The 21,924-nt window shown below is 32.4% G+C and overlaps 1 protein-coding gene and 1 pseudogene across 1 annotated transcript; both read left to right on the top strand.

Annotated features, from left to right (window-relative positions):
• Window positions 1-6,732: 6,732 nt before the first annotated feature.
• Window positions 6,733-10,473, top strand: LOC134710642 (uncharacterized protein K02A2.6-like). The gene is made up of 2 exons (XM_063571024.1): window positions 6,733-9,210; window positions 10,333-10,473. The coding sequence occupies exons 1-2, from the start codon at window positions 6,733-6,735 to the stop codon at window positions 10,471-10,473; spliced, it is 2,619 nt and encodes an 872-aa protein (XP_063427094.1).
• LOC134710641 (crooked neck-like protein 1) overlaps window positions 10,473-21,924 on the top strand; it is a 45,895-nt pseudogene continuing 34,443 nt past the window's right edge.

The raw sequence follows: 21,924 nt of genomic DNA, 5'->3' as shown, positions 1-21,924 counted from the left end.
ATGTTAATTTTCCCAAATTATCAATACATCTTTCCACCTTTTTCTTTCAGTCTGATGCAGGCTGGGAAGAGTACCATGATTATATATTCCCTGATGAAGAAGCTTCTCAACCAAATCTTAAACTGTTAGCTATGGCTAAGAAATGGAAACAACTAATGGAAGATGACGAGGAAAGCTAATCAGTAAGGGCGGAGTGACTCGTGTAATGAGAGTAAGGGAAAGTAACTCATCTCACTCCATAAAATCATTATTGAGTTAGAATTTGTACTAACAGATCATGAAGACACTGATTCATCAAGAAATCTCATTTGTTTCAAGAAGACATAATTCTTATTGTTGAAATGTTAATACTGTCAACAGTTTCTATTGACATGAAGTAGACGTATTTACACTTTTGTTATACAGCTAGATTTTGTCTCCCATTGACCTCAGATCGGTCTCTAGTATAACCTTCTGACGTCATGCAACAATCATTTTTGAATTATTACTTCAAATATTTAAAATTGTGATGCAATATTTTGGTGTTACTTTTGTGGTATTAAGCTATGGCGGACACAACTGCATACAAACGTAAATACGTCTATTGTATTCTTCAATAGGATAATGATATACTACTTTCAAGTTAACATCTGAAGGGTTGCATCAGTTATAGATCATTGTGTAAAATTCATTGCAAGGCAGCTTCATTTTCAGAAAATGCTTTGACGGAAATGAGTGCTGGTTAATCATTTGTACGTATTGAATATATTAGAGTGAAAGTGGAATAAATCTGGAAATTATGCTTCATTTGTTAAAGTTGTGATATGATAGTTTATATTTGAGTGATAAGTGATGCAAGATTTTTATAAATAAATGAGTCTTTAACAAATTGGACATGTGGTGTCTTTTTTAACACCCAAATTATGATTTCCTCAAAAGTTATCAAAAGTTTCATTGTCTGGACTTGTGCAAAATTTTTATTTAACACTCACACAGTTTATTTGAAATGTTTATTACTGAGTCTGAATTTAAATAATAGTGTATGAAGTTTTTATGACCCAATGGCTTTTATTTCAAACGAAAAATGACTTTCTAAGTCTACCTTAGTGATCTTACTTTGGTAGCAGTTGGCTAACCATCTGAAACTTAATTGTTCATTGGGGACAATGGAATTTAAAAGTATCTAAAATATTTTTACAATGATGACTGAACTAATGATTTTAAATCAATTTTAGATACTTTTCCAACATTTAACTTTTTCTACTGATCGTTGACTATCTGTACCTCCTGGAATAGGTTGCTTAGATCTAGAATTTAACACAAAATTATTCAGGCTACTCAAACAAAAAAGGTTTATAAAGTGACATTCTTTTCCTGAGGATATGAATGAGTTTTAAAGAAAAGACAGTAATGGCCCAATATAAGTAAAAACAAAGTAAAAGGGCAAAACAAATCAAAAAAGAAAACAATGTCACAAAAAACAAACAAAAAAGAATAGTACCTTAATTTTTACACATGGACATTTGTTTCTATCAAAATTGCATGCATATTAAACTTATATCATGTAGATAACATTTACAGTTGCCTTTAAGATGACACATTGTAAACATTTTAACCAGTCTTGTATGTGTGTCTATATTCAAATGTCCACACTGAAAAAGAACTTTTCAGTTCAACAAACAGTAACTTAGATCTGGAAATCAATGGGAAAATGTATACCAAGAAGAGACATAATGACAGTATATGTCTCTATCCTAATGACCTAATTTTGTATGCACCTTGTTACTTCTATTAAAGACCATGATGGATATGTTGCGCTTTCTGCACAATGAGGGACCCATGCAATATCTTTCTGGGGAGTAGCTTTTTGCTAAGTGAAAATCCCTCCTCTACACAACAAAACCTCGTTTTCAGTTGCTGTCCAATATCTTTTTTATAAGTGGCATTTTGCAAAGCAACATTTCCTCTACCCAACATAACATCGTTTTTCAGTGGCAGTCCTAATTTCCTTTTTTTTCTGTCGAAGAACCTTTCAGAACCTACTTATTGTATTCATTTTCTATTTGTTCTCGTTCTGATTAGATATGGAATATTTGCCTCTGGAGATTTAGAAGCAATCAATTAACAATCGATCATTATTTTCCAGATTAATTCATGTGAAAGAAAAAATCAATCCACTATGCCTAAAAATATCTGGTCCAACAAATGATATAAATAAAGAAGAATCCATGAGCCAAATTCCTGTTAAACTGATATATTCAACAGTATAAAATTCTCTGATTAGAAAGACTCTGGGGATTAATCAATCATGTTAGCGCTGACATTTTCATTCAATTAGAATAAACCTGTTTTATCCAGCAATGTCATGTTGACAAATTGTGTATTGTCACTATGCCATGGCAATTTGCTTAATATCACATTCCTCTTGAAAATGGCAATATTTCAATAATTTATCATTATGATGAAACATCTCGTGACAGCGAACTTGCATAGAGAGCAGAAGGCCTTGGGTAGGACCCCCTGCTTGGTCAAATTGAACATTTAAGAATTGACATCAGAGTTCCTCAAACAGATTATGCATATGTACGCACCCAAATAATGTGTCTGGGTTAAGTAACATACCTTGATGTGGATTGTTGGCTTGTCAACTAGCAGGTTGTATAATCCGAAAAAAAATATCTGTCTAGTACAATGCTAAGTTCATATTCACATCACAACACGCTATTGTCCTGATACGGATGTAATATTTGCAACTGGACGTCTGATATTTTAATCCATTCAACTAACATTACAAAAAGGTATAGAATAATAATGAGGAAGTACAAATGTTCTGACACTGGAGACAATAAATCATTACCATGACATTTCTGAAAGTGATTTCGTTTCTGAGTTGCAACGGTTTCACTCATGTTACCCACAGTCTATAGATCCGAAAAGGGAAAAATGCTATAGGGGGACTTTTTTTTATTGAATTTAGGAATCGAACTACACTTTTTAAAAGAGACCAGGTGTAAGATAGATTAAGTGAATTTGGTTGAACATCTTAGACACATGATACTACCTATGATAAATTTACGTGATTTTTGTCAATGCGAGCCAAAGTTTTTTTGTCTAACCAGAATGTGACGTATGCTTATGTCAACATATGTGTTCATTATAAAGCTTTGAATCCAGAAGGAAAGAAGAAAGATTGAACAAATTGTATTGGGTATAAAGATGATGCCTTATTGTGAGAGTTCAACCGTCCTTGACCTCATTTTTGTTGAGTCTGTGACTTTCTTTGTTATTTTTGATAGTTAATGTGTGACTAATGTCTACTTGAAAATATTTCATGCATATTAAGTAGAGAGATTAAAAATCAAGTCAATCTTATGTTGACTGAAAGAATGAAATTAATAGTCTCTGGTTTGGTTGTAGCATCACATCTATCTTTGAAAAATCATGTTTAGAAAAGTGGTACTGTTAAGAAAACCTGTTCTTTTTTTTTTGGATGCATTGAATTATTAAAGCAAAGGGGAGGTAAATCCATTATGATTTTAAGAAAATTATATGTGCTAATAAAAATCTTACTTAAAGTTTGAGGGAATTTTACAAATAGACTTGACCTAGGAATCCAAAAGCAAATGTTTAAAACAAAATCTGAACAATAGTTTGTAGAATTTACCAGCTACCTAAAGGTGAAAATAAAATCATTAGTTTGAATATATTATTTGATTTTCCTGAACTATTTTACTTGTCCTTGTTCATCCTGAGGTGAAGAACTGGATTAAATATGCTAAGTAGTGCTAGACAGATTTATGAGAGAGTTGTGGAATTCTCTGGTGAAGATAACATTGATGAAAGACTTGTTGTTGCTTTTGCTAAGTTTGAGCAAGGCCAAAAAGAAGTAAGTACTGGTAAACCAACACTAATTATATGTCAGACTTATAAAGGTAAAGAATTTATAGCAATGTTGTGGAGTACTGTATACAAATCAAATTGTTATGCTCATGGTCACTTCTGTTCCAATTGGGAGAACAGAAATGAATGATCAAAAGAAATGAAAAAAATATCAAATTTCAATATCTATTGAAAGAAATGCCAAAACATCTTTGTCCTTTGGTTTCTGCTTGATAGTTGTCTCATGCTGAATATACCACATCTACTTTATCTTTATTTACTTTTTAGAAGAGAATTTAAATAAGAGTTGATCTATAGTGCATACTGTAAAAACACAAACATTTGAGAACAGAAAACAATCAAAACTGATTGAAAAAAAAAATGATAAAGCCAATTGATCTCAAACATCATAACTTTAGTATAATTAAATGAATTCTGATTGAGGCTATGAGAATAAAATGTAATGTAGTACTTTGTACATCAGGTAATCAAATTTAAATAAATTGAAAAAAAACAATAAGAGCTAATAGATAGAAAATAGAATCCAAATACTTAATCCTTATTTTGTCAAGGATTGTTGAAGCAAGAGAACAAAATGTCAATCTATTTTCATATGACATGGTTTTAATTCTCTGTCCAACATCCCTATAAGCTGTTTATATGTTGTTTTATTTCCAGCATGAGAGAGCCAGGTTGATATACAAATATGCTCTAGATCATCTTCCAAAAGATACAGTTGTCAAGAAATCTACAAACATTATACCGTCCATGAGAAGAAGTTTGGTAGTCGTGCATCTATAGAGGATGTTATTGTCAGTAAAAGAAGATTCAAATATGAAGAGGTATGGATGATATAAGCTTTAATTATAGTATACATTAGACTTATACTTAAAGATTGCATTCTATCACTCGAAAAAAAAAAGATAAAAAATCTATGCTCACATCCCCCCATTATATGATTAGTTGTTTGACAAACTGTTAATTTCATTTTATTCTTTTGATTTCAAATTTATGTTATTAGAAAAAAAAGATTAGAATATTATTTTCCAAAAAAAATCATTGCTTATACAATACTTATACAATTTATTGTGAAATCCTGTGTGTTTTACACTTTTGCAATGTGCTGCAAAATGCCACTATTTTTTGTTTCCATGCAATATTTTTGCAGTAAGAAAGAGAAATCCATTTCAACATGTACAAAATGAGCAAATGATCTAGAATTGTTTACATCTGAGTAGGTGAAAAAGATTACTTTTTAAAGTACCAATATTTATTGCCACAGATGCTGTCATATCTATCATCATGTCTATAAACATGATTAATATAATCCAACAGTTCTCACGGTACTCTGACCACACACAGACTCTTAACTGCTTTACACGTGTTATCTGTATAGTAATGTTTACTGTTGTAATATAATATCATGATGTGTAGCTTGTAATAAAGTGTAGTTTAATATAAGTCTTGAATGAATGCAGACGTACATACATGCCCCATACAGAATATAACATGGTGTCAGATGAAAAAACGAATTGATTAACTACCAAGATGGATCAACTGAAACCACCCATAGCCTTAAGTATAGAGGGAAATGTTTCCGAGAATTGGAGAAAATGGAAACAAAAATTCCAGTTTTACTTGGACGCTACTGAGTTCAATGAAAAGGCAGAAAAGTTGCAATGCTCGCTGTTACTTCATTGTATTGGAGAAGATGCCGTGGAAGTATTCAACACATTTAATTTCGTGGAAGATGAAAAGGACAAAATTGCACCATTGCTATTAAAATTTGAGCAATTTTGCAATCCGATAAAGAACCAGACTTACGAACGATACAAATTCCACACGTGTTCGCAAAGTGAAGGAGAAAATATAGACCACTATGCCACAGAGCTAAAAAACAGAGCCAAAACATGTGAATTTGGACAGTTATGCGACAGTTTTGTAAGAGACAGGATAGTATGTGGTATACTAAGTGACAATGTTCGCGAAAGATTACTAAGAATTCCAGACTTAACACTCGCAAAGTCAATAGATATATGCCGCGCATCGGAAGTTTCAAAACAACAATTAAAATCTATAACAGAAGATGAAAAAACAGTCCACGCAATGAGGAAAGACTACAAATCAGGACACAAACCAAAAGTGAAACAACAATACAGAGATTATAGAAAAGACAACCCAAAAGGCCAGAAATACGATTGCAAGAAATGCGGAATGCAACATCTACCTAGAAGTTGTCCAGCTTACGGAAAAACGTGTAATCAGTGTAAAAAGCCGAATCATTTTAAGAAAATGTGCAAAAACAGAAGAATAAATGCTATTGAAGAAGAAAGCGACAGCGAAGATGAATTATACATTGGATGTATCGAAAATCAGAAGAAAAGTGAAAATTCTTGGATGGTTAATTTGAATCTGAATGGAAAAAATCAGAAGTTCAAATTGGATACGGGTGCGCAAGCAAATGTAATTCCGTACAAAGTATTGAAATTAGTGAAAGGAGATACCAAAATTATTCCAAGCAAAACAAGATTAGTCACATATTCAGGTGAAAAAATGGATGTGCTAGGGAAATGTTACATAAATGTATCTCACAAAGATAAAATTGAAAGAATGGAATTTGCAGTTGTTAATTTCAATGCTCAATGTATCTTAGGATTAAGTGCTTGTGAAAAATTAAATCTAATTAATAGAGTTATGTCAGTTGAGAAAAGTGCTGAATCTATTTTGAAAGAAAATAGTGATTTATTCGATGGAATAGGGGAATTAGAAGGATATCATCATATTGAATTAGATAAATCAATCAATCCGGTTATTCACCCACCACGTAGAGTACCGATTGCTCTGCAAGATAGATTAAAATCAGAAATAGAGAGAATGGAAAAATTAGGCATTGTGGAAAAAGTGGAACAACCTACTGAATGGGTTAGTTCAATAGTAATTGTAGAAAAGGCAGATGGTAAATTAAGGATATGTTTGGATCCTAAAGATCTTAATCGAGCAATAAAGAGAGAACATTTCATATTGCCGAGACAGGAAGAAATAACCGCTAAGTTAGCAGGAGCAAAATATTTTAGTAAGCTTGATGCTTCAAGTGGATTTTGGAACATCAAATTAGACGAGGAAAGTTCTAATTTATGTGCATTCAATACACCATTCGGAAGATTTAAGTTCTTAAGATTACCGTTTGGAATCAAATCTGCTAGCGAAGTGTTTCACAAAGCCGTATGCAAAATTCTTCATGGATTAAATGGTGTCGAATCATTTATCGATGATATATTAGTGTGGGGATGTACAAAAGAAGAGCACGACAAGAGATTAAAAGAGGTTCTAGAACGAATCCGTACCGCAAATTTGAAGTTAAGGCGTGATAAATGTGAAATGGGAATTTCTGAAGTGACATATTTCGGTCACAGGTATACACGAGAAGGATTGAAAATCGACGACAACAAAGTGAAAGCGATAACCGAAATGAAATCACCGACCACCAAAAAAGAACTTGAACGATTTTTTGGAATGGTGACGTATATAGCAAAATTCGTACCAAATTTCTCATCAAACACAGCAGTATTGAGGGATTTACTGAAAAAGGATGTACCGTTTCAATGGGACGATAATCGTGATAAAACATTCAAAGATCTGAAAACATTGATCACAAACTCTCCAGTGCTTAGATATTTCAACAGTACAAAGCCAGTGAAGTTATCCGTAGATGCATCACAAAATGGACTAGGTGCTGTACTATTACAGAAAGAGTTGCCAATCGAATATGCATCGAGGGCATTGACTACATCGCAGAAAAATTGGGCACAAATAGAAAAAGAGCTATACGCCATCGTATTCGGGTGTGAAAGATTTCATCAGTATGTATACGGAAGGACAATTGAGGTAGAAACAGACCATAAACCTCTAGAAGCAATATTCAAAAAGCCACTAGTAAACGCGCCTCCCAGAATACAAAAACTTATGTTACGATTACAGAAGTATGACATTAATGTAGTGTACAAACCAGGAAAATTGATGTACATATCAGACACTTTGTCAAGAGCTTACCTTCATGAGTTCGACAACTCATGTGACAAGGACATAGATGCACAAGTACATTTATTGGTAAAACATGTGTCCGTATCAGAGTCAAAAATGGATGAATTCCGAAGAGAAACAGACTGTGACGATGCATTAACAGAGCTAAAGAAAACTGTAAAGGACGGATGGCCCGAGAGCAAGTCCGAAATAAACGACAAAATTAAACCATATTGGGACTACAGAGAAGAAATTCATGAAGCACAAGGATTAGTGTTCAAAGGAGAAAAAATCGTAGTGCCGTTTGCTTTAAGAAAAGAAATGCTGCAGAGAATTCACGAGGGGCACCAAGGCATAGAAAGATGTAAAAACAGAGCAAGGGATGTTTTGTTCTGGCCCGCAATGTCAAAACAAATAGAAGACATTGTCCAAAGGTGTGAGATATGCAAGCGATTTCAGAACTCAAATGCAAAAGAACCAATGATTAAAGCCGAATTACCATCGCGACCGTGGGAGAAAGTAGCCACAGACGTGTTTGATTTTAAAAACAGACAGTATTTATTAATTGTGGACTATTATTCAAAGTTTTTTGAAGTTAGTATCCTGAACAATTTGACCAGTGATACAGTCATGATGAACATGAAGTCCATATTTGCACGACATGGCATTCCAGAAGTACTTGTATCTGACAATGCAAGATATTATACAAGTTCAAAATTCCAAGAATTCGCGAAATCGTGGGAATTTAAACATATAACGTCGAGTCCGAGATACCAACAAAGCAATGGATTAGCGGAAAGGACAGTGCAAACCGTTAAACAGCTACTAAAGAAAGCTGATTATGAAGGAAAAGATCCGTATATGAGTATTTTGAATTTCAGAAATACTCCGTTAGACAGTGACATGCCGTCGCCATCTCAACTATTGATGGGTCGCCGTTGTAAAACGAAATTACCTATAACGAAGAAGTTGTTGAGAACCGAAGTTCCGGAAAATGCAAAGAAAACATTTGTTAAAAAACAAGAGAAACAGAAACTGTATTATGATAAGAAAACAAAAGAATTATCAAAATTGAACGTTAATGACAATGTATATGTTCAAAGAGAAAAGCGTTGGGAACCAGCAGTCGTTGTTCAAAAAACAGACAATTCGCGTTCGTATATTGTTAAAACAGAAAATGACAAACTGTACAGAAGAAATAGAAAACATTTGATGGAAAACAAAAACAATGTTGTAATTGAAAATGACGATTTAGACACTGAGCCAATAGTGCAACCTAATACTGTACAAAACGAAGTCAATGATTATAACCGTACGCGTAGTGGACGAATGGTGAGAAAACCAGAGAGACTAATTGAAAACATGAACTAGTGTGTAGGAGTTTAGATTAATATTTAGATTAGGACAATTTAGCTTTAGAGACAATATTTTCATTAATTACATACACATCATTTCAACATTTCATTAATACAATTTATTTGTTTAGTAAGGCAAAGTTTTACATGATGCCATTTCATTTCATTTCATTTAAGTAAAGAAGGGAGATGTCATATCTATCATCATGTCTATAAACATGATTAATATAATCCAACAGTTCTCACGGTACTCTGACCACACACAGACTCTTAACTGCTTTACACGTGTTATCTGTATAGTAATGTTTACTGTTGTAATATAATATCATGATGTGTAGCTTGTAATAAAGTGTAGTTTAATATAAGTCTTGAATGAATGCAGACGTACATACATGCCCCATACAGAATATAACAGATGCCGAAGATTTTATATGGACAATTTCTATTGTTACCATGATATTTCATTTAATATCAAATGTAAGTTTATGAATATGTAGGAGCTTAAGGTTTTGTACACCAGCGGCTGTATTTAACTAAGGTGAGAAAGAAAAAAGCAAAGCAATGAGAAATAGCCTTCATCTGTAAATTCAGAAATTTTTGCATTAGTTTAATATGTGTTGGACAATGGACAAATGTTGATTATTCATAGATTTTGGTAAATACTGCATGCAAAATTATGCTATCACAATATGAAATGCTAATTTTTGGGGGGAAATCTATCTCATTGTAATTTTGACATTAATTATTACATCCAATAATCTGAACTTACATTACAGCTATTTCCTAATGCATGTTAAACAAAACTTTGGTTAGCTTGCTTGCTTTGTTTGTATATTTTACAATCATTAGGATAACACCCAATTAAATTCAAATATGATATATATACAGGTTAAACTATGCCTATATAAATTGTTTAAAGATGTCAATCTTATTTACAAAGCCTGTATAAACAAATATACAAAAAAAGGAAGAAAGCCAACCAAAGTTTTACTTTGCAAGTATTAGGAAATCAGCTATAATGGAATATTTTTTGTATTATTTATCCTGGCTGAATTTATATTTAATTTCTAACATTTACAATATGAGTTTCTTTATTTAGGAAGTGAAAACTAATCCCTATAATTATGATGCCTGGTTTGATTACCTGAGGTTGTTAGAGGCAGATGGAAATACAGAACAAATAAGAGAAACATATGAAAGAGCCACAGCAAATTTACCTCCATCTAAAGTGCGATTATGATGACAAAACAACCAAGTAATCAGGCTAAAATAGCAAAACTTGTTGATGTATTTTAATAGAAAATAAATTCACTACGATTTTAATTTATGTTATTTTTCTACGTGCATATCATGTGAAAATAAATATTCTTAAAAAGCAAGTTGGTTTACAGTGATTGATATTGTGAAAAGGTAAAGTCTATGGTATTAATATAGTCAATTCTATCTTGGTTTAAGATCAATTTGCAGTTTCGAAATTGATGTAGTTTCAAGTACGATAAATATTTAGCAAAAAAATGCATTTCAATGCAATAAGAGATCTTTGCCTTCAACTAAGTTCCTTCATGGACAAACTAACTTAGACATTTGCTGAAGGGTTTTGACATCAGACAGGCACATGAACATACAATTGGCCAAAGATGTGCTTTTAGTAGCTTTAATACCTTCCCAAATATATTTGTAACACGCAAAAAACCAAGTCAGTAAAACATCTTACACTTCTATACAAGTTTATTTACATTTAGTTTGCCTATGAAACTTGCACTACAATGTTTATTACCACAAAACACAGATCCAGTTTGTATTTGCTAAGCATCACTTTTAACATTGCAGAGTTATGCTCCTTTACAAATGGAATCCAAAAGGAAAAATTGCTGAATTTTACATTTTCTTTATCTAGCTTAAGTTTGACTCAACCAAATATTATTAAACTTATTAACAATGTTTATAACCACAAAACTAACTTTTACCATTCCTGAAAGATGTCCCTTTTTAACCATATATGCAAGCAGAGGCAACATCTGAGTTCCATAGACACATTCTCCATTTATTTTTAATGTAAAAAAAGTCTGTTGTTTAGGAGAAACGTCATTGGAGAAGATATATATATATTTATGGATCAATTATGCTGTTTATGAAGAATTAGAAAATGATGATCCTGATAAAGTCAGAGAAGTGTTTAAAGCATGTTTAGATGTGATACCTCATAAAACATTTACATTTGCTAAAATCTGGCTTTTATTCGCTCAGTTTGAAATCCGTCAGAAAAGTTTACAAGGAGCCAGGAGAGTCATGGTAAGTTATTAATGTTGATATAAAAATTCACAGAATTTAATTAGTAAAAAGTGTACTTGTATTTTTTAACAATACAAATTGTTTAAGTTTTATAAGTGGCTTAATTAAAAAATCATATACATCATTTTGAAAGAATGTTTGTTTTGGAAACTTTATGTTTGTCTGAAAATTTTAGTCTGCACCAAAGTTTAAAAAAAAAATTGTGCTCTTACTAGTTCAAACAAAGTATTATTAGTTTATAACTTTGGACTAGTGGCTACTGGTGTAGACTGAAATTTTAAAAAGACATAATAATGTTTATGAATCATTAAAATTAAAGAATAAATTGAAAAAAAATGTGGAGAGAGCATCTGTAGAACTAGGTATCAACTTTAAAAAAAATATTAATGAATAATTATTATATATCTCGTAAACTTTCTATTCAGGGTACAGCTGTAGGTAAATGTCCAAAAACAAGTTGTACAGAGGCTATATAGAACTAGAATTACAACTGAGAGAGTTTGAAAGATGTCGGATATTGTATGAAAAATTTCTCGAATTTGGACCAGAAAATTGTACAAGTTGGACCAAGGTAGGCAAAATAATTTTGACAACTTAAATACCAAGGTTATGTTCATAATACAGAATATTGAAAAAATTAAGATGAATGAAGATATTTGAGCCAAATTCAGTGATTTCAAGTGTTAAACTATTGGAAATTACTAGTTCGTGATGTCTTTAAATAACATATGGTCCTTGATATTTTTTATTAAAAATATCTAGAATAGTTGAAATGTTTATTTTTTACTTCGGTGTATACTTATCCATTCAAATTGAGTTTGCTTTTTTTGTTGGGCCATTAATTCTTTTTATGCCCCACCTATGATAGTAGAGGGACATTGTGTTTTCTGGTCTGTCCGTTCGTCTGTCTGTCTGTTCATTCATCCGTACGTCCTTTCGTCCGGCTTCAGGTTAAAGATTTTGGTCAAGGTAGTTTTGATGAAGTTGACGTCCAATCAACTTGAAACTTAGTACAAATGTTCCTTATGATATGATCTTTCTAATTTTAATGCCAAATAAGAGTTTTGACCCCAATTTCAAGGTCTACTGAACATAGAAAATGATAGTGCGAGTGGGGCATCCGTGTACTGGGGACACATTCTTGTTACTAAATATGTTAGATTTTCATAGTCAGCCCAGACATGGCATAATTTATATTTTTAAGGAATTTACATTTATTTTGCAACAGTTAATATCCTTGTTTCTCCAGAAATATGAGAACAGTTAGGGTATTATCACTAATCATAATAAATATAAAAGTTATGCTTATCTTTTGCTTTCATTCCTCTTTTATAAACAGTTTTTTCATAGTTTCTGGTATAACTGAACATGTTTATTTCAATTTTACAGTATGTTTCTGACTTAACCAACATATTTTTATTTGACAGTACGCAGAGTTGGAGACGATAATGGGTGATATAGACAGAGCAGAAGCTATTAATGAACTCGCTATAAATCAGCAACAGCTAAATATGCCTGAAGTCTTGTGGAAATCTTACATTTTCAGATAGAACAGGAGGAATTTGATAAAGTGAGAAATCTGTACCGACGTTTGTTACACGAACAAAACATGTGAAGGTAATATATAATAATAATACTGTTCTTTCATGCTATTTTGTTTTCAAAGAAGTTATATGATTGGATGAACATTAGGCAAGGATATCACTTAGTACTAATTCGTAACCAATTTATCAAAGTAACAACACCTTTTATAGCTGTTCTTGATTTTGCAGTTGTTTGAGGGGCTTAATTGATGAAATGAAGATATCCAAAATACATAGAAAGATGAAGATATCACTTATATTGTATTTTTTTTAATAATAGGATTTTTTATATAGAATAATAGAATAAAAGAAACAAATATTTAGTATGAAAAAAATTTAGAAAGCACTTCACAAAACCAAAGGATCACAAGATTTGTTTTTATATTTGTTTACATTTTTAAAAGAGTTTTGTTTTTTTGTGGTTTACTTAATTTTGATCTCTATAAAACGTTTTTTTTTATGTTCTTTTGTATTTGTGTTTTAAAGATAAACATTTGTTGTTCTATAATATCATATACTTTTGTTAACTTATGGCTTCCGTAATTTGTGCAGTCATATCTTATCTTACAATATATAAAGGAGGGGAGATCTTACATCTACATTTAGATCTGCTATTATTTCTTTACATAACTGCTTGTTAAAGCAGCAGAGTTTATCTTGTGGTGTTTTAAAAGAATTGTGATATTTAGTTAGTATCCTGACTTTTCTTACAAAGATGAGCTTTATAATTAGATTTAAGTGTTTAAAATCATCAGAATTTAAATTTGGTTGTTCTTTGCAGGTTTGGATAAGTTTTGGTCAGTTTGAGAAAACAACGGGAGAAGACAGTTGACAAAGCCAGAACAGCATATAAAGAGGCAAATAATGCTATGAAAAGTGCAGGAGAAAAAGAAGAGAGACTTATGTTATTGGAATCTTGGCAGGAATTTGAGGTACATTTGCTTATAGAATTTGACATAAGTTACAATTCTGTTTTTATACATTGATTTACTCTGACATCTTAAAGCTATAATACATTGATTTACTCATAAAAAAAGCTTTGATATAGTGCTTAACTTATTTTAAAGCTTTTATAAAGACATTTGCTTATATTAAAGCTAACTGGCGACTTTGTGAGCAAGTGGTCTGGGTACTTCATTTACAGTGCTCTCTAGCCTATCAATATTGAGGTTACGGTTTGAACAACTCTTGTGCATGGTGCGTTAACACTTACCTTTATTTACTTGTATCGCTATTTTTTTGGGGGGAGGTAATTGGCTTTCTTCACCTATAAAAACTGGTCGCTATGGTATAAACAATCGTGCTGAAAGTTGCATTTAACACCAACAATCATTCAATAGACCACTTTCGAGTTCATCCGTCACCGGAAAAAACTCGTCAATTATACGCGCCTTTATCACAGTCATTTGTGCGTTTAGGGGCGTCGTCACTTCCCTTCCAATGTTGAGCGAGTGGTTGGAAAACTATAATTCTATATTATACGAATTATTCGGCAAATTGAATTCTCAAAATTGACAATCAACACTGCTGTCATTAGGGAATTGTCAGTAAGTACCTACAGAGCAACCATTATTTCTAGTTTATCCTGCACAAAGACGATCACTAAGACGCTTGATGAACGTAAATAGTGCAGGGATACAGGCGAGCCCCTCTATCTGGTAAATGACGTCATAAAGGGGTGCATAATTGACGAGTTTTTGCCGGTGTCGGATGAACTCGAAAGTGGTCTATTGTAAGCTAATCTATACCAATGGTCATAAGAGGTATGTCATCTTTTTACATAAATGATTCAAAACTGACTCTTTGGCAACATGTTAGCAGGAAATTCTGCTTTCCATTGCCTGGCTTGATCAAACCAAGTACTGTTGAATTCTTCTTCTACGAGTAAGCAGCATTATGGAGCAAGCACAAAGACTTTTTAATTTGAAATCTGAATAAAATGGCTGGTTATGAGATGACCTGGCTTCCTGTATGCATTTTCAATTTCAGCTTTGATGGCCCAAAGGCCATGTGAGCTATTGCCTAAATCTGTGGTGGTCTTTCATTGTCATACACTGTTTCAAAGCTTTTTTCCTCCAAAACTACTAAACCAATTTCAGCCAAAATTAAGTGATTAATCCTTAAGGTACCAAGTATAAAGTGTGTTATCTACAAACATGGCCACCATTGTTAAAGGTGAACATATTGGTATAAGGGAGACAAAGGATTCTGAAGGGACATTCAAACTCAAAAGTCATAAATAAACTGATAATGCCATGGCTTAAAAAGAAAAAGACCAACAGTACACAAAAAACAATATAGAAAACTAAAGACTCAGCAACTCAAACCCCACCAGAAACTACAAAAATGCCTATAAGACCGAAACCTTTGGATGACTATAAAATGAGTTATTGCATGTAAATGACAAATTTTGACTAATTTCATTGTATTTGACTATCAAATCAGAAAATCTAGTTTTTAGCTCACCTGGCCCACAGGGCCAAGTGAGTTTTTCTCATCACTTGGCTTCCGGCGTCCGGCGTCGTCGTCCGTCGTCGTTAACTTTTACAAAAATCTTCTCCTCTGAAACTACTGGGCCAAATTAAACCAAACTTGGCCACAATTATCATTGGGGTATCTAGTTTAAAAAATGTGTGGCGTGACCCGCCAAACCAACCAAGATGGCCGCCATGGCTAAAAATAGAACATAGGGGTAAAATGCAGTTTTTGGCTTATAACTCTAAAACCAAAGCATTTAGAGCAAATTTGACATGTGGTAAAATTGTTTATCAGGTCAAGATATATCTGCCCTGAAATTTTCAGATGAATCGGACAACCCATTGTTGGGTTGCTGCCCCTAAATTGGTAATTTTAGGGATTTTTTTCTGTTTTTGGTTATTATCTTGAATATTATTATAGATAGAGATAAACTGTAAACAGCAATAATGTTCAGCAAAGTAAGAGTTACAAATAAGTCAAATGACCAAAATGGTCAGTTGACCAATTTAGGAGTTATTGCCCTTTAAAGTCAATTTTTATCCATTTTTCGTAAATTTTATATATCTTTTACAAAAATCTTCTCCTCTGAAACTACTGGGCCAAATTAAACCAAACTTGGCCACAATCATCATTAGGGTATGTTGTTTAAAAAATGTGTGGCGTGACCCGCCAAACCAACCAAGATGGCCGCCATGGCTAAAAATATAACATAAAGGCAAAAGGCAGTTTTTGGCTTATAACTCAAAAACCATAGCATTAAGAGCAAATCTGACATGGGCTAAAATTGTTAATCAGATCAAAATCTATCTGCCCTGAAATTTTCAGATGAATCAGACAATTCGTTGTAGGGTTGCTGTTCCTGAATTGGTAATTTTAAGGAAATTTTGCTGTTTTTGGTTATTTGTTTGAATAATATTATAGATAGAGATAAGCTGTAAACAGCAATAATGTTCAGCAAAGTAAGATTTACAAATAAGTCAATATGACCAAAATGGTCAGTTGAACCCTTTAGGAGTAATTGCCCTTTAAAGTCAATTTTTAACCATTTTTCGTAAATTTTATATATCTTTTACAAAAATCTTCTCCTCTGAAACTGCTTGGCCAAAATTAATCCAAACTTGGCCACAATCATCTTTTGGGTATCTTGTTTAAAAAATGTGTGGCGTGACCTGCCAAACCAACCAAAATGGCCGCCATGGCTAAAAATAGAACATAGGGGTAAAACGCAGTTTTTGGCTTATAACTCAAAAACCAAAGCATTTAGAGCAAATCTGACATGGGGTAAAATTGTTTATCAGGTCAAGATCTATCTGCTCTACAATTTTCAGATGAATCGGACAACCCGTTGTTGGGTTGCTTCCCCTGAATTGGTAATTTTAAGGAAATTTGGCTGTTTTTGGTTATTATCTTGAATATTATTATAGATAGAGATAAACTGTAAACAGCAATAATGTTCAGCAAAGGAAGATCTACAAATGAATCAACATGACCGAAATGGTCAATTGACCCGACCCCTAAGGAGTTATTGTCCTTTTAAGTCAATTTTTAACAATTTTCATAAAATTTGTAAATTTTTACTAACATTGTCCACTGAAACTACTGGGCCAAGTTCATTATAGATAGAGATAATTTTAAGCAGCAAGAGCCTCTAGTTTTTTGTACTTTTATACTACTGTCCCAGGTTATGTATGTATGTGCCTGTCCAAAGTCAGGAGCCTGTAATTCAGTGGTTGTCGTTTGTTTAATATGTGTTACATATTTGTTTTTCTTTCATTTTCTTATATAAATAAGGGCGTTAGTTTTCTCGTTTTGATTGTTTTGCATTGTCATTTCGGGGCCTTTTATAGCTGACTGTGCGGTATGAGCTTTGCTCATTGTTGGAGGCTGTACGATGACCTATAGTTGTTGGTTTCTGTGTCATTTTGGTCTCTTGTGGACAGTTGTCTCATTGGCAATCGTACCACATCTTCTTTTTTATAGATCTACAATAATGTCACACCAACTGAAAAAATTCCATGACCCCAGCCTTAAACTATGATTTTTGACTATTTTTCTAGTCCATCCTATACTTTTTTCAAGGATCTTCTCTTTAAAAGGGATGTGTCATTAGTTCGCTAACTAAAAAGAAGAATGAAGTACTCCAAAATATATGTATAATTGTTTATTAAATAGACATTCATATAGTTCATATGATACAGATTAAAATAATATATAGTTAAAATTGAGAATGGAAATCGGGAATGTGTCAAAGAGACAACAACCTGACCAGTTATATGATACAGATTAAAATAATACATAATTCCAGATATAAGATGTCATTCTAAACCTAAAAACTAAAACTATAAGACATAATTTTATATTTAAATTGACTGTCTGCATGTGTTTACAAATCTAAGTTTAACTGTATTTTCAAAATATTGATATTTTAATTACCATATACAATTGCTTAAATTGAAATAATGTATTTATCTAACAAATTCTTAAAGGGCACACAAAAAGGATTTGATCTCATAGTGACATTTTTTTTTACAAATATTGGCATACAAGTTATTTATGACCTAGTCAATTCCAATACGTAATAGAAAATAAGATACCTTTAATTAAGTTTTACTTTTAGAGATAAATCAATTTGAGACTATTACTAAAATTTTGGGTTTCTTGGAAATTGTTATCATTTGGAAAGACATATCTCACTTTTTTGTTTCAAAAGATAAACACCAGCTGATTTTAAAAAAGAAAAAAACATTTAGAATATCTTGTGGACAAGTATGCTCTAAATTTATCTAAATTTCTAAAAGGGCACACATTAAAGTTTTGATCTCATAGTGATATTTTTTTATGAATAGTGGCATACAAGTTATTTATGACCTAGTCAATTCCAATATGTAATAGAAAATAAGATACCTTTAATTAAGTTTTACTTTTAGAGATAAATCAATTTGAGACTATTACTAAATGGACTTCTTGGAAATTGTTATCCTTTGGAAAGACATATCTCACTTTTTTGTTTCGAAAGATAAACATGATAAACACCAGCTGATTTAAAAAAAGAAAAACAAGAATGTGTCCATAGTACACGGATGCCACACTCGCATTATCATTTTCTATGTTCAGTGGACCGTGAAATTGGGGTCAAAAGTCTAATTTGGCGATTAAATTAGAAAGATCATATCATAGGGAACATTTGTACTAAGTTTGAAGTTGATTGGACTTCAACTTCATCAACAACTACCTTGACCAAAAACTTTAATCTGAACGAACGGACGGAAGGACGGACGGACGGAGGGACGGGAGGACGCACAGACCAGAAAACATAATGCCCCTCTACTATCAAAGGTGGGGCATAAAAACCATTTAGAATATCTTGTGGACAAGTATGCTCTAAATTTATGAAGCAATGCATTGGAATGGCATTGAATTAAACAAAGGTTTTCTCAATATCATAAAAATTAAACACAATTTAGTCTTAAATGGCAAAATCCCAATAATAAATGCATGCAAAAATTTCTGAATATACAGTAATTTGCAATTAATCATCTGTGATTTGTTCATAAAAAATGGTACATTTAATATAAATTGAAATTTTTAAGAAGACGGGTCCATGTACTTGTTTTCAAGCTAATGTGTAATATCAGTCCAATATGTCACATTATAATGTCATGAAAAAACAATATTTATTTTGGCAAAGTTATTACCTCCCCTCTGACCATATTGTATATATGCTCCTTATATCTCAAGTAATGTGAAATAACAATAAACTCCTTTTCTTAACTACTGCCTATCCAAATCAAAACCTATTATTTACAGCTTAATTCTAATCTTGCAAACCTAATTTTAAAAAAAAAGTAATTGAAATACTGAAAATTATTCATAATATAACACTACAAGCTTTAATGGGAATTAACACTGCTATATTTCCCACTTGCTAAATAAAGTATGAAAAATAGTATAAAACCTTAGGAAAAAAAATAACAATCAACCAAACAAAAGAATCAAAGTTAATGTTTAAATTTTCACACAGCACACTGTCATGTTGTATTCTATGTTCCAAGGCAATATCCATTTCTGTAAGTGACATCAAAATAGATTGTTCATAGACATTGAATGTTCTGGTAAATAGTCTGTTTCACAAATCATCGGACATGTAATTAGCAACAAAAAGTTCATAGTTCTGCGTGGTTTCCACTCGCACACTGTGATTATCATTTTCAGAATAGGTATATGTCCAATAGGATAACACAATTGTCATAGTTCTTCATCTTAATTGTTCTAAGTTACAAATGTTATTAGTTCATTGGCGGATCCAGGGGGGTTTTCAGAGTTGGACCCCCCCTTTTTTTTGTCGATCAATGCATTTGAATGGGGACATATAGTTGGAACCCCCCCCCCTTTTTTGTGCTGGGTTTGGACCCACCCCCACCCTTTTTTTAAATGGCTGGATCCGCCACTGTAGTTCATGTGTTTTGATATAAGTATAGTCCAGGCTATAGTGTGTGTCCATTACATGTCATCATCAGGCATCCAATAACTTTTCAAATGTTCGTCTTCTGACATTTATTTACAGTTTATGTGTCCTAAAGTTCAAGTGTTTTTAAATATGCATGCAAAAATTGATTATAAAACTATTTTTATGACGAAAAAAAATCACTTTCCATTAATTTCATAATTATTTGCCTTAAAAATAGATTTTTTTGATTATCACAGATTTTATCATGTTTCACTTTTCACTAAATGATTTTGATCTGCGATAATGGTATACAGAATACCAGACTATTTATTTTGAAGGCTTGGAATGCACTAGGATACTCCCAATCTGAATAACATATTCAGGGAATACATGTACATCTTCTCTGTATGATTGCAGTTAAAAATTAGAAACCCTTCTGGTTTTTTTTCAATTGAACATTTGGTGCATACACTACCATTAGACATAATGAAATCTTCTAAATCCATTAACTACTGAGACAAATGTACAAAACTTAAGAAGATGACATCATAAAGGAAAGACAAGCGGTAAATGGAGTAATGATGAGTTATAATTTCCCAATTTGAAGTAGATTCCTAGGCTTTCAAACATTTGGCTTTCAGAGTTCCTTATGTAGCTACGGTAAGAAAAGAGTTTCAGATGCTTTAAATTTATTAAGTGTTGTTTTGATTTTATCTTTTTATTTAAGTCTTATGGTTCAGGTTTCAGATGACATGAACACTTTTTGCTTATTTTCTCAAGTTTCTTTTTAAGATTTGTTTGAATATTTTAGAATCCTGTAATGTTTATTTCATATAGTTTTGCTTCTTTAGTTTGACTACCTGCAGCCCTAGAGCATCCTATATAAAGTTGTCCAGTTGCGTTGAAGGCAAGAGAATATGGAAATTTATTCCTATTTTCTTGGTATTGAAATAGGAAATTAAATGACCATTGTCATTAAGGATGTGTAAGATGCCAGTATCTCATCCATCACAACAACATTGTCACTTGGTGTTGTCACAATGTCTACTGGTTTGAATGATTCACGCTTGCTGATGTTTGAATGACCTGTATACTGGTTTATTATATGTCCTCCTTGTCCTAAGATCACTACTTTTCTGTTGTCATCTGAAATCTTATCCACTACATGTATATTTCCATTGCGGGTAGTGGTTATACACCTAGGGTTATTAAATAAAGGTTGATTATGTTCATCATGTTCATATACAGTCTCCTTGTCTCCTTTCTTGTTCATTATGATCACAGCACTTCTTTTTATTTTACTATTATAAGCTCCTACAAGTTTATTTTCACTGATAATATTAATAGTATTAGGAATCAACGGTGTTACATCATAAACAGAATCAGTCAGTTCACCGCTACTGCTGATTTGTTGTAATTTTCGTTTCCCTTTAACACAGAGAAGGAGTTGATTTGATGGGGTAACTGCCTTTCCATATACTACAATGTTAAATTTAGACATCACCTTCAGATTGGTTCCTTCAGGTTTTACTCTCTGTAACATTCCATAAATACTAAAACTTATCCAAATTGACTGATCAAGGCATGAACTTGCATATGCTATCATCTCAAGTTCAGTCTGGTATTCATTGTTGATGACTAGGGAGATGTTTATTTCTGATGACAAGTTTCCATCATCTTGGAGGGATCCAATGTTTGATTGGGTAATATGTCCTGGGACAAATTTTGGTGAAGAAGTATAGCTTGGCTTGGTTTGTGGTTCTGGGGTTTCTGTGGATTTCTCCATTGTTTTACCTCCTTGAAGAATTCAGAAGCATTGGAAATCTCAATAAAATCCTGAACTTGGTTGATTTTGTCTTCTGTCTGGTTTATGAATAATGATAGTGCATTT

This window comes from Mytilus trossulus, chromosome 3 (genome assembly GCF_036588685.1).
Source record: "Mytilus trossulus isolate FHL-02 chromosome 3, PNRI_Mtr1.1.1.hap1, whole genome shotgun sequence".
Lineage (NCBI taxonomy): Eukaryota > Metazoa > Mollusca > Bivalvia > Mytilida > Mytilidae > Mytilus > Mytilus trossulus.
This window is presented reverse-complemented; position numbering and strand designations above follow the sequence as displayed.

Coding starts and splice junctions, on each gene's coding strand:
- LOC134710642 (XM_063571024.1), top strand. CDS start 6,733: ATGGAAAAATTAGGCATTGTGGAAAAAGTGGAACAACCTACTGAATGG. Junction 9,211..10,332: donor GTACGCGTAGTGGACGAATG/GTGAGAAAACCA, acceptor TTCTTTATTTAG/GAAGTGAAAACTAATCCCTA.